General features: G+C 39.7%; 1 protein-coding gene across 1 annotated transcript; it reads right to left on the bottom strand.

Moving 5' to 3' along the window:
• Window positions 1-1,058: 1,058 nt before the first annotated feature.
• On the bottom strand, window positions 1,059-2,182 carry LOC144517741 (transmembrane protein 252-like). The gene is made up of 2 exons (XM_078249865.1): window positions 1,917-2,182; window positions 1,059-1,350 (listed from the first exon to the last, which is right to left on the bottom strand). Exons 1-2 carry the CDS (start codon window positions 2,180-2,182, stop codon window positions 1,059-1,061), a joined length of 558 nt encoding a protein of 185 aa, XP_078105991.1.
• Between the last annotated feature and the right edge of the window lie 11,417 nt (window positions 2,183-13,599).

Here is a 13,599-nt window from a genome sequence, read left to right as displayed (position 1 = left end):
CAGACATTACCTGTTAGCCATTGCAGGTTATTGCCCCATTCAACTGTTTTATGTCTGGCATTATTTCTGAGGTTGGATGATGATTAATGTCACTTTATCACCTTTGAATGTGTTGCTATTGCTATTGTATATGTGCAAACTTATTTTACCAAGTCCATCTCGCGATCATTAACTCAGATTACAAGACGTGTACCTGTTGTCTGTCCCCAATGTGTAGACAGAGATTGTAAAGAAAGCCTTCATGTTTTCTGCTCCAGCCACATAGAATAGTCTACGAAAGGAATTTAAATTAATGGGTCGTAATTTTATGCTATTTTAGTAGTATTATTAATCGTTTTAGTATTGTTAGTATTGTATTTGTTGTCTGATTTTTTATCGTTTTGCAGTTGTATGTGCAACGTTTTAATGCTCCCATCTTTGCCAAGTCTCCCTTGCAAAAAAGGTTTTCAAGCTCAATGGGGCTTTCCTGGTAAAATAAATGCTGTATAATAAACAAGGAAATCTAACTTATAGGACATTGTGGTGGCCATTATGGAATACTATGTCATCCTAAATCTAACTGGGGACCTTTTTTTGCATGTTGTCTCCCTTTAATTTCTTTAATTCAGTGTCATTATTGTTGCAGCACAATCAAGAGAGCTTGTTTTCAAGTAGGATCAGCCGATAAATATAGTCAACTCAGATTGTATTACACGTGTAATAATTTAATAGTGTACAAATTGGAGCTATAGTGCAGGTAAAAGTAAGTGCTGTTTATCGATTCATAGATCCAACTGGATTAATACTCTCCTTATGTTATTTGTCACACCACCAAGCTGCAACTCAAATGTGCAGCTCATCCTTACTTGAGGAAACCAGAGAAAAAAAATATTTGATCAACATCAACACAAAACCACAATTTAACCTCTTTAAAGACCTCTGGGCAGAAACAGGCCTGTTGACATACTGTATGACCCTACACTACACAGGTTTAGCACTGGGTGTAGATTGATGGCACAAAGGTGATGTCAACACACCTCTCTGGTCCATCATTTGCTAGCCAAGCAGTCCATCCATATTTAGAGGCACCTAAATATGGCACCTTTCTTCCCCTCAGTGTCAGTCAAGGCCTCCCTCTGCTCCTCTACGTCCACCTCTCCCTGCTGAATATGCTCCACCTGACTGTACCGAGGAGGCTGCTCCCAGCTCCATGTGCAGTCCGGAGTGTCCGAGCTATCCGAGCTGTACAGAGGAGGAGCGAAGCTCATCACCACATCCACCCCGTCAACCACAACAACAGAGTCAGAGGTTGTTTCAGGACGCCCCTGGCTGCCATGGGATTCCTCGTACGATGGAGGGAATGAGCTCGGTCTGCAGAGGAAAAGACATACAACACATCAGGGGCATTAGTTTAGTTTAGTTTGAATAGTTTATTCTATAGGGACAATGCTCATTGATTAAACGATAAAAGAACTGTACATGAGCCAGAGGAATGTCATTTGTATCTGTATCCCTGGCTCGATGTTAGAAACGCATCATAGAAATAGAATAATAAAAGACATTTTGGATACATAAGAAACAAACAGTATGTGAGAAATACTATTTGTATTGACTTTTAATGCCAAAATAAACATTTTCCTTTAATGCACAAATGATCCATTCATCTGGAGAGAGTAACTTTACTTGATTAGTTTGATAATGTCTTCAATAGTAACTATTTACAAAAGTACCTCAATTACTTACAAAGAAATTTCTTGAATGTTTTCTTTTTTACTAAAACCGGGTCATTTCCTAAACATGTTTTGTGTTTTTACATTGATTCTTTTTCTGTAAAGCTTGCCAGTTGCTTTGTAATTCAGTGTGTTTCAATACAAATCAATAGGCAGTTTTTAAGAGTTATCTTTCCAAAGTAAATCTGTGGATACAGGTGGTATTACCTTTCAATAGTGTAGACCTGGGTGTGCTGTTCATGTCCTCCTCTCTGGTACATCTTGCTCTTCATGCTGTGGCAGTTAGTCCAGAAGATTCCGATGAACACAGCCAGGATGCCGAACACAATCAAGATGTAGGCAGGGATGACACTCATAGAGTACTCGTACTTTATCTGCAGGGATACCAGGTAGGACCCAGTGCAGATCATCGGAAATCCCACACCAGGCAGGACAATGCAGGCCAGGGTCCACAGCCTCTTCTTCACATTCATGATCATTTAACTAACTTGTTGCTTCTTTATTGAGTTTTCAGGTGCCTTTTCTGTCGTTTTCCTGCACTCTGCTGGAGAGAGACACTGTTGTCAGGCAGGAGGTATTTAAGGAGTCTTGTGGTTGATCTATTTTTTAGATTTGCCTAAACATAAATAAATCATCTTACCAAGTTTGAGTACCAATAAATGTGTCTGGAGTTGAAGTTGTGTGAGTCTACGAAAATGTCTTTGCCTCTTCAGACGAAATGGGAGGTGGCTGGGATCTTCCTCTTCCTGCCTCCTCGGTTATATGTATTACGTAACACAGGTTGATAGTTGATTAGGCAACAAGATGACCATAGGCTGAACTTCATAATATAGAGGTGTGGGCTCCAGGTCTCGACATATTGTTTAGAATGTCTAAAAATTGCCTTGTTTGTGGTTCTAGATTTATTATTCTATTATAATTAGTTTGACAGATGTTGTTTTCTACTCTGGGAGTCAGGAGTCAGTGGTAGTTAGAGCTGTATAGGTTATAACCATTAATGTAAAGTAACTAAATATATTTACTCAAGTACTGTACTTAAGTACAATTTTGAAGTACTTTGTTACTCTATACTTCTACTCCACTACAATTCAGAGGGAAATATTGTACTTTTCACTTCACTACATTTATTTGATAACTTTAGTTACTAGTTACTTTACAGATTCAGATTATTAATAAAAAGTATGATGTATTGTTATAGATTAAGCTACACAGCAGTACATAGCAGAAATTAGCCCCACCTTTACCAGCTCAAACATCAGAGTGATTTGTACATGAATCTCTTAATAATTAGAATCCAGTAATATAATATACCTTATTCTGAAATGGGCCATTGTGCACAACCGCATTGCAGTGTACCCACTCTCCACCAAAATGCATGCTCGGTGCCATGCCTACATTTACTGTTTTTAGACATACAACTAATAGAAAAGAATATGTATGATGCTGCAAAAAGGAAGGAAAGTTTTAATATTTTATGCTGAAGTTGATAAATAATGTTAATAGATTTCAAATCTTCCCTAGAATAACTTCTTTACCAGACAGTGCACCATAACAAGCAATTTTACAAATGGACCAATAACTCCTGAACATTTTACAGCAGAACGTTTTAGTTATCTCAGATTGGTTTACTGATTAACAATCCACCGCACACACTTGACTCATTCTAACTTAAAAAAAAAAAAAAAATGAATATTTCAATAGATTTTAAGCAAGTGGTGTGTCCATGTCTGTGTAAGAAAATGTATTTTTTATTTGATGGAAGCTACTTAGTTATCACTACCAGCTACACAGCTGGCAGTGAGCATATGCATGAGACAGTTCGTGCTGGTAAAATGTCACAGTATTGCACAACATGTTTCTAGTGACGCAGCACAATGGAAAGTCATGAACCTGGACATTGGTTCACATTTATACAGCATGACAAATGTGTGTACAGACAAAGTGCACAAATGAGCAAACTTAACAATGTATAATTACAATGATTTTTATCATTATCATCATTTATGTGTAATATTTATTTTTTAAATGTAATTTAGAAGATGAGTTTACATATAGATTCATTTATAGCAATCTTAATTGGCAGTATAATAATGTGTTTTTGTGTAATTCTATATAAATAAATTTTTCTCTTATTTTCCACATGAATCTTTTCTTTTTTTCTTTTCTTTCTTCTCAAACCTAAGACTATGTACATCCTCTCCATGATATCTTTAAATCCTCTGCATGTACATTGGCCTCCATGCTTATTACAAGCTGTAATGTTTAAATGTCTTTACAGTGAAAATATAACTTCCTTGTTATATAAAGCTGAATGATAAACATTACGGTCCACGCTTGGAGCAAGGTCCGGTGTTGATCTTTTCATCATCATCCTCAAAGATGTGTGTACTTTTTTATGAATGTTAAGTTGAATGAATGTTATGTTAAGCTTTGCAGAGATGGGTACTATATTAAGCTTGGAACAATGTAAAGGAATTGTAAATGTAAAAGAAAAAATAGCATTATATTGTGCTACGTGGCACGTGTGACTTTATTTCCCCTTTATGTTTGCCCTTGACCTACAGCCCTCTACTGTGCGCCTCACTCGTTGTATATAAGTCAGCATCATCATAACTCACCATGTAATAGGGATGCACCGAATCCAGATTGCGGTTCGGCCGAATACCAAATCCACTGGTTAAGATTCTGCCGAATCCGAAAACGAATACCGAATCCTACTCCCATCCTCAGTCCATTAACAAAGTAAACACATTAATGAAGTAAACAAATTGTTAACACAATTTTTTAGCTGTGACTGTCCTTCCTTTGCCATACCTGAAGTTGCTGCATTTTGGCTGCTGTCTGTAGATTCCGTATTCTTTCGGATGTTTCATATGCAAATGTTTTAACAGCGGCGATGTTGTGTAATGTTTAGGGTCCTTGCCACCACGAGACGAATCAGCATTGCAAATTGAACATGTAGCTGGACTTGAATCGCCTTCTTTTGACTGAAAGTACTGCCAAACAACACTTTTAATGCTCAGTTCAAAATTCTAAGGTTCGGCGGAATCCGAGTCCTGGATTCGGTTCATCCCTAGATTCAGTTGAATACTGGGCTTTTTGACGGGGTTCGGTTTAAGGTTCGGTAGAGATTTTTTTTCCACCAAACCCTACGCTTGTACTACGCGCGCTACGCTGGTCGATGTTATGATGCCGCCGTTGATTGTGGGAAGGTGTTTACGTAGGTAGACCGTTCAATGCAGTAGGCTGTGAGAAAGTGAAAATGGAACTCGTGAGCAAAAAAAGTGTTGTTTGTCAGTACTTTCAGTCAAAAGAAGGCGATTCAAGTTGAGCTACATGTTCAATTTGCAATGCCCATTCGTCTCGTGGTGGCAAAGACCCTAAACATTACACAACATCGCCGCTGTTAAAACATTTGCGTATGAAACATCCAAAAGAATACGGAATCTACAGACAGCAGCCAAAATGCATCAACTTCAGGTATGGCAAAGGAAGGACAGTCACAGCTAAAAGTGTGTGTTAACCGTTTGTTTACTTCATTAATGTGTTTACTGTGTTAATGGACTGAGGATGGGAGAAGGATTTGGTATTCGGTTTCGGGCAAAATTTTAACCAGTGGATTCAGTATTCGGCCGAACCCCAATCTGGATTCGGTGCATCCCTACCATGTAATGACCCTTCATTATGAGAAGGCTATTCTTGGATTGTATTATGAATGAAAACTATCCACACCCCCTCAACGCTTGTTGTGAATGCAGCACAGTCATCATAGCTCGTATTGGCACTCTGAGAGTGTAATGGTATTTTGAACATGTTTTTTTTCCTTATCAGTGTGGAGTTAATCCTCTGAGCTACACTTGGGTGGCATCTAGATATTGCACCACAGCGATGCTTTTTGACAGGTTAACACACCCCTGAGTCTGATACCCACATGAGATGAGTATTGGCTTTTTAATTGGCAGGAATTAGCAAGTAATGAGTGTTAATAGTGGCACTTATAAATGTTAAGTAGATTATAAATCTTGGTGGCTGCACATTCAGCAGTCTGATTATGGTAAATTGTGGTACTTCACCTGGACTGATAGCTCAAATGCCTTGACCTGTAAGAGGAATTAAAATAGGAGAGTGAAATGGCAATATGCTGCAGCAAATAATCTGAGACAAGTGTTCACCTGTGCCATGGTATAATTTTCATCTGGGACTGCATTATTGCTCACGGGGATTTCAGTGACGATGTCATTATAACAGATCCACTGTACGTGAGAAATCCTATTTCAAAGTGGTTTTCCTCGATTCCTCTGGAGGCTTGCTTTATTTGCATAACATTACTGTATATATGTGTATTTTTTAGCCTTTGTGGAGACATTGGAGGGACCTGTTGGTGCTCTGAAATGCACCTGTTTGCACACTTCTGAAAAAAAGGAAAATAAAACTGATAGGGACCCTCATAACCAGACGCAACAGCCTCATTATAAGTGTCTCTATATTAAGAGATTAGTTGACGTTATCTCTGGTAATATTAGAGCCGTACAGCTGCTCCACACAGAAGCTAGAAGATTACAGTGACTGTTTTTCACATGTTCAGTTGTCTCTGCCAATTTAATCATAAAACGTAAAGGGACATCAATGCCTAAACCCCATTTCAATGGAGTGAATGTCATTTTGTTTGTGAATCTCACAGCATTGAACACCATTTAAAACATTCAACACTGCAGAAGGTTTTTGCACATGTAAACAACTAAAAAGACACTGGTCCCTGGGCGCTGCAGCTGCCCACTGCTCCTATGTATAGGATGGGTTACACACACACACACACACACACACACACACACACACACACACACACACACACACACACACACATACACATACTTCTTTTAGACCTCATTATTGAGTGATAATTATAGACAGAGTGAGACAGAAAGCCATTAGTTGTGAGGAAAGGAGTGAAGGGTCGGTTATTAATCAGTTGGACTCTGATGACGACCTGCCATCCACTCCTTCATTAATACACATCAGGGTCAGACTGCATACTCAGCAGTACACAAGTTCACTCATTATATGGTCGCTAAATCTGAATAGAAGACGCACACAGCGTAAGTGGATATCAATTATTAGATTGTTTAGATGATTGTGTAGTGTATACATAGTCAGTTTATGCATGCACAGTAGTCATTTGCAGCAGTAGTACCATGAGAGGTCCAATGGGGGCGATGTTGCATTATTTTGTTTTACTGTAAACTGTAACAGTGCCAGTGGCTAGTGAGCCAAATACCCTGCAGCACTGCTTGGTAAAAACTATTTAATTAGGGAATACAATATATAACTAAAACCCTCACTTTCTTCTACCACAGCAGCTCCAGTGGGTGCATCATGTGAAATAAAAGTATCTCTCAGTCCTTTAGTCACATATGTAACTTTAATGTGATCCATTTGGAGGCAGGGTGAGGCTTCCAGCTTGCCTGGTTTCGATAATCAGGATGTTCTATTTCACTGGGGATTGTGGTTGAGATTTTTCCCCATTTTTTTGACAGATTATAAATCTCCTCAGCTCTAAGCGTTTGATAACATCTTTATACTGTAAAACCATTCACTTACGCACTTACAAGCCATGATGTCATTCTATCATTTTGGAGATGCTATTACAGATAAAAGAGATATCTCAAATGTTAACTGTGTATGTTGAAAGAAAAAGTGGTCTTAAAATGAAAGAAAGAAAGAAAGACAGAAGGGAAGGTGAGGGAGAAGGGGAATCAAAAGGGAAGTAGGCAAGAAGCAGAAAAGAAAGGTTTTTAAACTTTCACTCCCACTCTGATTCTCTGTCTCTTCTTCTAAGTGGCTCTCTTACCTCTCTTTCCATATCCATCCTCTGGTGTTACATGTGCTCTTCCCTGTAGTGGCTGTATAAACCCTTGCAGTTGTCTGGACTAGCCTAGGCAGGAGGGGATCAATGAGGAGATCGATAGGGTCCCTGGGAGTCCTAATAGCCCTGTTACTGCTCCCTGCCTGGCTGCCTGGCTGCCTGATATAGTAGCCCACTGGGTGGAAACAGAGTGGTGTATCTACTGTGTGTGTGTGTGTGTGTGTGTGTGTGTGTGTGTGTGTGTGTGTGTGTGTGTGTGTGTGTGTGTGTGTGTGTGTGTGTGTGTGTGTGTGTGTGATCCAAATCCTGTCTACAACCCCCAGCTGAGTCTGTACTTACACTTAGGTCATGATACAGCACAACAAGTTCTGTAATTGTGCCCATTTATGGGGCTGATAGCTGGGGATGATCTGTATGTGCGACACGATTGTCTACTGTGTTCACTTTCAGTTTGCATGTCGTGTTCCCTGAAAGTGAAGTATAGTTGACGCACTAGGGATGGAATGCACATTTGTGGTGCACTTTAATAAAAAATTTTTGTTACTTCTACCTTACTTAAAAGGTGACTTTTCCAGCCCAGTGTCCTAGAAATTAAGTTCACATTGGGCAGTTCTGCAACTCACGATTTTCGTAAGTAAAAGTAATGTTTCATATACTGTATGTACCGAGACACAAAGTAAGGGTGTGGAGTTTGGTGTGTGTGTGTAGTTGTGTAGCATGTCCGTACAGGAGACCGACCTTTACCTATTTTTTAACCTGTGACCCAAGTCTTTCCCTAACCTTAACTGTACTGTAGTTGCCATGTGCAGATATTGTAGAAAGCGTGAATTTTAAAAACTTGTTGTCACTGCTTAGCCTGAAATAATGGTTGTAGCCTATAATGTCTTCTAGGCTCGGGAGGGGCCTCAGTGTCTTAAGTCTGAGAAGAAGCATAGAGTCATGTTAAAGACATGGGTGTTTACCAGTCAGGGAGGGTCTAATGAAAGATGGTATATAGTTGCATTATGGGTTGTGTAGGATGCAGTGTTTATGCAGGGTTATATAAATGATTAAATGACAGAATATCTCAGCTGTATCTCTGCTGCATCAATATGAATAATTTGGACCAATCTTTGTTACATTCTACGTGTGTCTGTGGGTTCTTTACTGCCTTTAGGTGGGTGGTTGGCTTTTTGTATGTATCTATTAAGTCTGTCACATGTTAGTGGTTGCTGCATGTAAATGTTATGTAAAGCACATTAAGCTTACTTGTAATAAAATGTGCTACATAGAGGGAAATATTGTATTTCTTATTTCACTACAGTGTTGATGCAGTAGATAAATCAAGTTTACATTAGTAGTCATTACTAAAAACCATTAGTAAACAAATTATTTTTTTCTTGAGTCATGGTGTCTAAAAAAAGCATGTACAGTTAAACATGCAAAGAAACATATGAATCAAGGCATGTTATCAGTACTATAGCCTGACTTTGCCTAAATAACAAAAAATTTTACCTTTATGACAGCATAATTTTGAAACAATGTATTCAATACCTTTGGTCCAAAAATAACAGAAATGGTACCAATCAACAATAAATATTGAAACGATTCAATATAGTGTCCTCCTGCATGGTATGTTTCACTCAGAAGACAGAGTTACTGATTTCCAAACTATTTCATCTAATTACCTCACTCCCACTCCCCCGACCGCATCAGTCCCCAACCAGGTCTCGTCATGGTATGGCAATAAATATAGATAAACATGAACACTAAATCAACCATACAAAACTAACCCAGATAACATTAATATACACCCAAAACATTAACATAACATTATTAAAACACACTTTAACTAAGACAGAAACAGTTCAAAACATACTTTTTCCCATGAGCCTTTGCACTGCTTCCGGCAGAACAGGTCAAATGACCCCGCCCCTCCCATGGAGAAACTTAACATCCTTAATTATCTCCGCTTAATGTGATCTGTGCACTGTACTGCATACTTACTGTAAGCTGATTAATACAAACAATTAATGTGATTTAGGAATGAATATGTTTTTTAACAAAACATGAAAGAATAAGTAGTGACCACTACAAAGTTTAACTAAATCTGGGTTTACAGTCTACATGTCTTTGATAAAAATCTTTACTTGTCACAATACAAAATAATATTTTCATCCAAACCATGTGAACATCTAATAAAATGTGATGCATATTGTAAACTACCCAGCAGTATAAAAAGTAATAAGAAATAGCTACAAATTCTGCCTAAATGTTAAAGACTATTTTACAATTTTTATGAACGTTCGTTAGATTCAAGCCATTGCCAAATGAGTTGAGATACAAAGCTAATTAAGCCTAGTAGCTTCACAAAACTCGCTCTGTAATTGTCAGTATGACTGTGTTTACAAATGGTGAATTCCTGCGATATTCGTAGGCAGCAGCTCAAGTGAAGTGTTTTACGTCACCGTTGAGTAGGGCTATTCAAAGCTCAGTGCCTGGGCCCTGACATTTTCCCGGGCTAGTGTCAATAAAATAAATCATATAATTCCTGATATCAAAATACTGAGTGAAGTTTAGAAAGAATGAAGAACGCAAAGTCCGATGACGTCATTCACATGCATATTAAATACCCATGTGGATTTACTGATCCAGTGGAGAGGATGGTTTGTTTACGGCAGCAGCTAAATTCACAAGATTTTGTTCAAATTTAAAGACTTGTGACAAACTATAACAGTTAAAACAGTTAGACTACACACAGTGAAAAAAAAATCGCTATTTACAGAGTAACGCTGTGGTTGTTAGAACCACATGCAGACAGAGCAGGTTGAAATATCGCTTTCTTCATGTTTATGCCCGTTAAGCTGATGAGAGACATTGGGCTAACACCGCTACTCCAAATATCAGTGGTGAAGTTTACGGGCAACAGGCTGCTGATGTGCTTTTTCACAAAGCAGCTTAGGAAACACTGTTTCTGTGATGTTGTGACGGCTGGGAATCCCTCGGCTCCTGTAGTGAAGACGTCGAAACCCAGTATTATTAACGACTGACAATGGCTGGTCATCAAGTGCAATCATGCATTGGGCAAGAGCCTAGTTATTTTTTTACAGCCAGAAATCTCCAAACGGCTGGCATTGCTCCTCTTCCGTCGCCTATACCTGTTTGACGGAGAAGTTATTGTCACATTGCTATGAGGTGGAATCGGGTGTGGTAGTATCGGAGTATTTGTATGACTACAAGTAGGAGTACATGCGCATGGCATCGGACCGATACCCGATACTGGCATCGGTATCGGTGCATCCCTACTGAAAACCCAAAGAAGCACCCACAAAATGTTTCAGTCAGTGATTGTACTGCTTAGAAAAGAGCTATACATTCAGCAGAAGGAATTAAACGCTACTAGTAACTGCGTGGAGGAGGGGCGGGTGTGGTGCGCGACCACTGAAGGCTTGCATCATGAGGATGCGCCGACAGTGTTTTTGCCATTACTTAGAATTCCTTATGGGGGCGACAGAAACTATGCACTATAGCTTTAATGCATCAGTAATAATAATCCAATTATCAGGGCATCTGGGTATCTCACCTGGTAGAGCGCACGCCCATTTACAGAGGCTCAATCCCCGATGCAGCGGCCGCGGGTTTGGTTCCAACCTGTGGCCCTTTGCTGCATGTCATTCCCCCTTTCTCTCCCCTTTCAAGTCTAAGCTGCCCTGTCATAAATAAAGGCCTAAAACTGCCACAAAAAATCTTTAAAAAAAATTAATAATAATCATCCAACAATCAATATACTCAGTTGCCAGTTTATTAGGTACACCTACCTAAAACTAATGCAAGCTAATAAACAACAGTCGTGCAATAAATCATGAGTGTTATTATGTTCATGTTTTTGTTTCAGAGAGGTGTTGATTCGTGGTGCTGTTGAATTGTATTAGATTACACTGAGAAGTGTTTCTATTATTTAGTTTCATTTGATAAAAATGTGGTATGGACAAAATAAGATTTTGACTTGAGTAATACTTTTACTTAATGGAATATGGGAGTATTTCTACATTATTCTGATGAAGCCTACCAAATTGTATGTGTCATCCAGTCATTGTCTGAAACCCCCCCCTGTGCCTGCATTGATAGTTACATCACGATACAGCACAGGTTCTCTCAGTGTGCCCACTCGAAAATGAGTTGTGAGAAAGTACAATATAGCTAGACTGCCAAAGCTTGCTGCTATCTGAACACCCCGCTGATTTCTCAGATTATCAGGTTTCACACTGGCACCTCAGTTGTGGTAATAAACATGTGTAATGGAGGTGTGTTGGTGAGAAAAGGAGTAACAACAAAGTGAGTCCAATGTTAGTGATGTTCCCTGTCTGAATTTCACCATATCATTTGTACGAATTAGATAAAAAAAATTGGGAGTGAGAGTGAGTCTTTTTAGTTTAGGAACTAGATTTCTTTGCTGTTGGGTCATCGCTGGGTTTCTCTCAAACATCAAAAACAGATGGGAAGAAAAAAAGACTACAAATAAGCATGTAGAAGCAGCTGCATCTGAGGGGCAAACGGGAACATATTTTTTGCAGAAAGTGGGCTTTACACTTTAATCACATGGAGACACTTTTATATTTGAGGTGTGGTGGAACTTCTGGAAAGCAGACGGACTGAGTTACAGGGCATGGAACAATCCTTGGTGGGTTTCTGCTTTAGCTTCAGAGAGAAGTTCAGAATTTTCCAGCATGTAGGCATCAGTAAGTCAGTAAGTAAATTAAATGTACAGAATGTATACAGCTACATGGAATGCCCACACCCCCATCAGACAAAATGCCTTTTCTACAAATAAGCTTGTGATCTCAGTCATAGACCACATACTCTGTATGTGAGGACGTAAAGTTCAAAGATCCGCAGTAAAGTCATGTTGAAGGCAGATGTTGTGTCGTATATCAAGAGTTCCCGCATTCCTCCTGGGTAAGATGATAAGCTGATAAGGCCAGGGCCGTCCTGCATGGGCCGGGGGGAGAAGTAATAATCGCAGCGTATAATTCAGGGTAATGAACGCTCCGCCACAAGATCAGCCATAAAGAATGATAGGTGAGGCAGACGGGAAGCCGCTCACGCATTTGACCTCCACCGGCATCCCTCCACCTTCTATAAATTTGTGCTGTGGTCTGAATCCGGGCAAAGAGAAGGGAAGGAGGGAGATAAAAGGAAGGAGATGTACAGATGTAGGGGAAACAGAGGAGGAGGGAGAAAAGAGATGAGTAACAGTAAAAGAAGAAAAGGTGCAGATGATTTAGGCTCAGTCAAGACAAAGGTCAAATATTGTTCTCTGATCTTTGGAGAAATGTACTGTACTTCCTGTGTCCTCTGAGACTACTGGTCTCAGAGAAGCGCTGTTGGAACTCCTATGAGAGGAGAGACAGATAAAAGGAAGAGCCTCTCTGTTTAATTTCTTGTGATTGCAAGGATTCTGTCAGCTGTGGGTGACTGATGAAAACATCCCAAAAACAAACTACAGCATCTCTTACCATCAAAAAAGGAAACATTGAACCATCTCAAACACAACTCTTTCCCACTCAGTGCGTCCCTCCCTCTCTGTTTTCCCTCCAGTTCATCGGTATGCAGGCGGTGTGGCGCTATACAGTGGGCAGACTGGGCTGCGCTGCTCTCCTCTACATGTCTGCTAAATGACAGTAATTATTTTCCTGGGCTGCAGGCGACTCATGCATGTTTTATTTCCACCTCCACCTCCCCCATCTGCCTGCATGGCGATGCATGATGGCACACATCATGGTGGAATGAAAAAAGAAACAAAAAAACATTTTATTTCTCTTCATACCTTTCTATGGGTCCCTACTGGGTTCTCCAGCCTCGGTTATTTTACTGAGGGGCCCGCTCTTTTATGGTACCAGAGGGGGTTTTGCAGGGACTGACAGACGCTGTTAGCCTCGTCTCATGATAGTCTCGACACAGATAAAGATACCTAATGGTGGTTCACGTACACTGGCTGCGGTTGTAAGCATTTTGCCACAAAATGGCTACCGTGTTTTAATTCAGGTC

Source organism: Sander vitreus, chromosome 5 (genome assembly GCF_031162955.1).
Source record: "Sander vitreus isolate 19-12246 chromosome 5, sanVit1, whole genome shotgun sequence".
In the NCBI taxonomy this organism is placed as follows: Eukaryota; Metazoa; Chordata; class Actinopteri; order Perciformes; family Percidae; genus Sander; species Sander vitreus.
The sequence above is the reverse complement of the archived record's forward strand: the minus strand, read 5'-3'. Positions and strand labels throughout refer to the sequence as shown.

Bases quoted from the DNA above. Each gene is read 5' to 3' on its own strand.
- LOC144517741 (XM_078249865.1), bottom strand. From the start codon at position 2,182: ATGAATGTGAAGAAGAGGCTGTGGACCCTGGCCTGCATTGTCCTGCCT. The intron at 1,351-1,916 runs GTAATACCACCT...TTTCCTCTGCAG, and splicing joins CAGGTCTACACTATTGAAAG to ACCGAGCTCATTCCCTCCAT.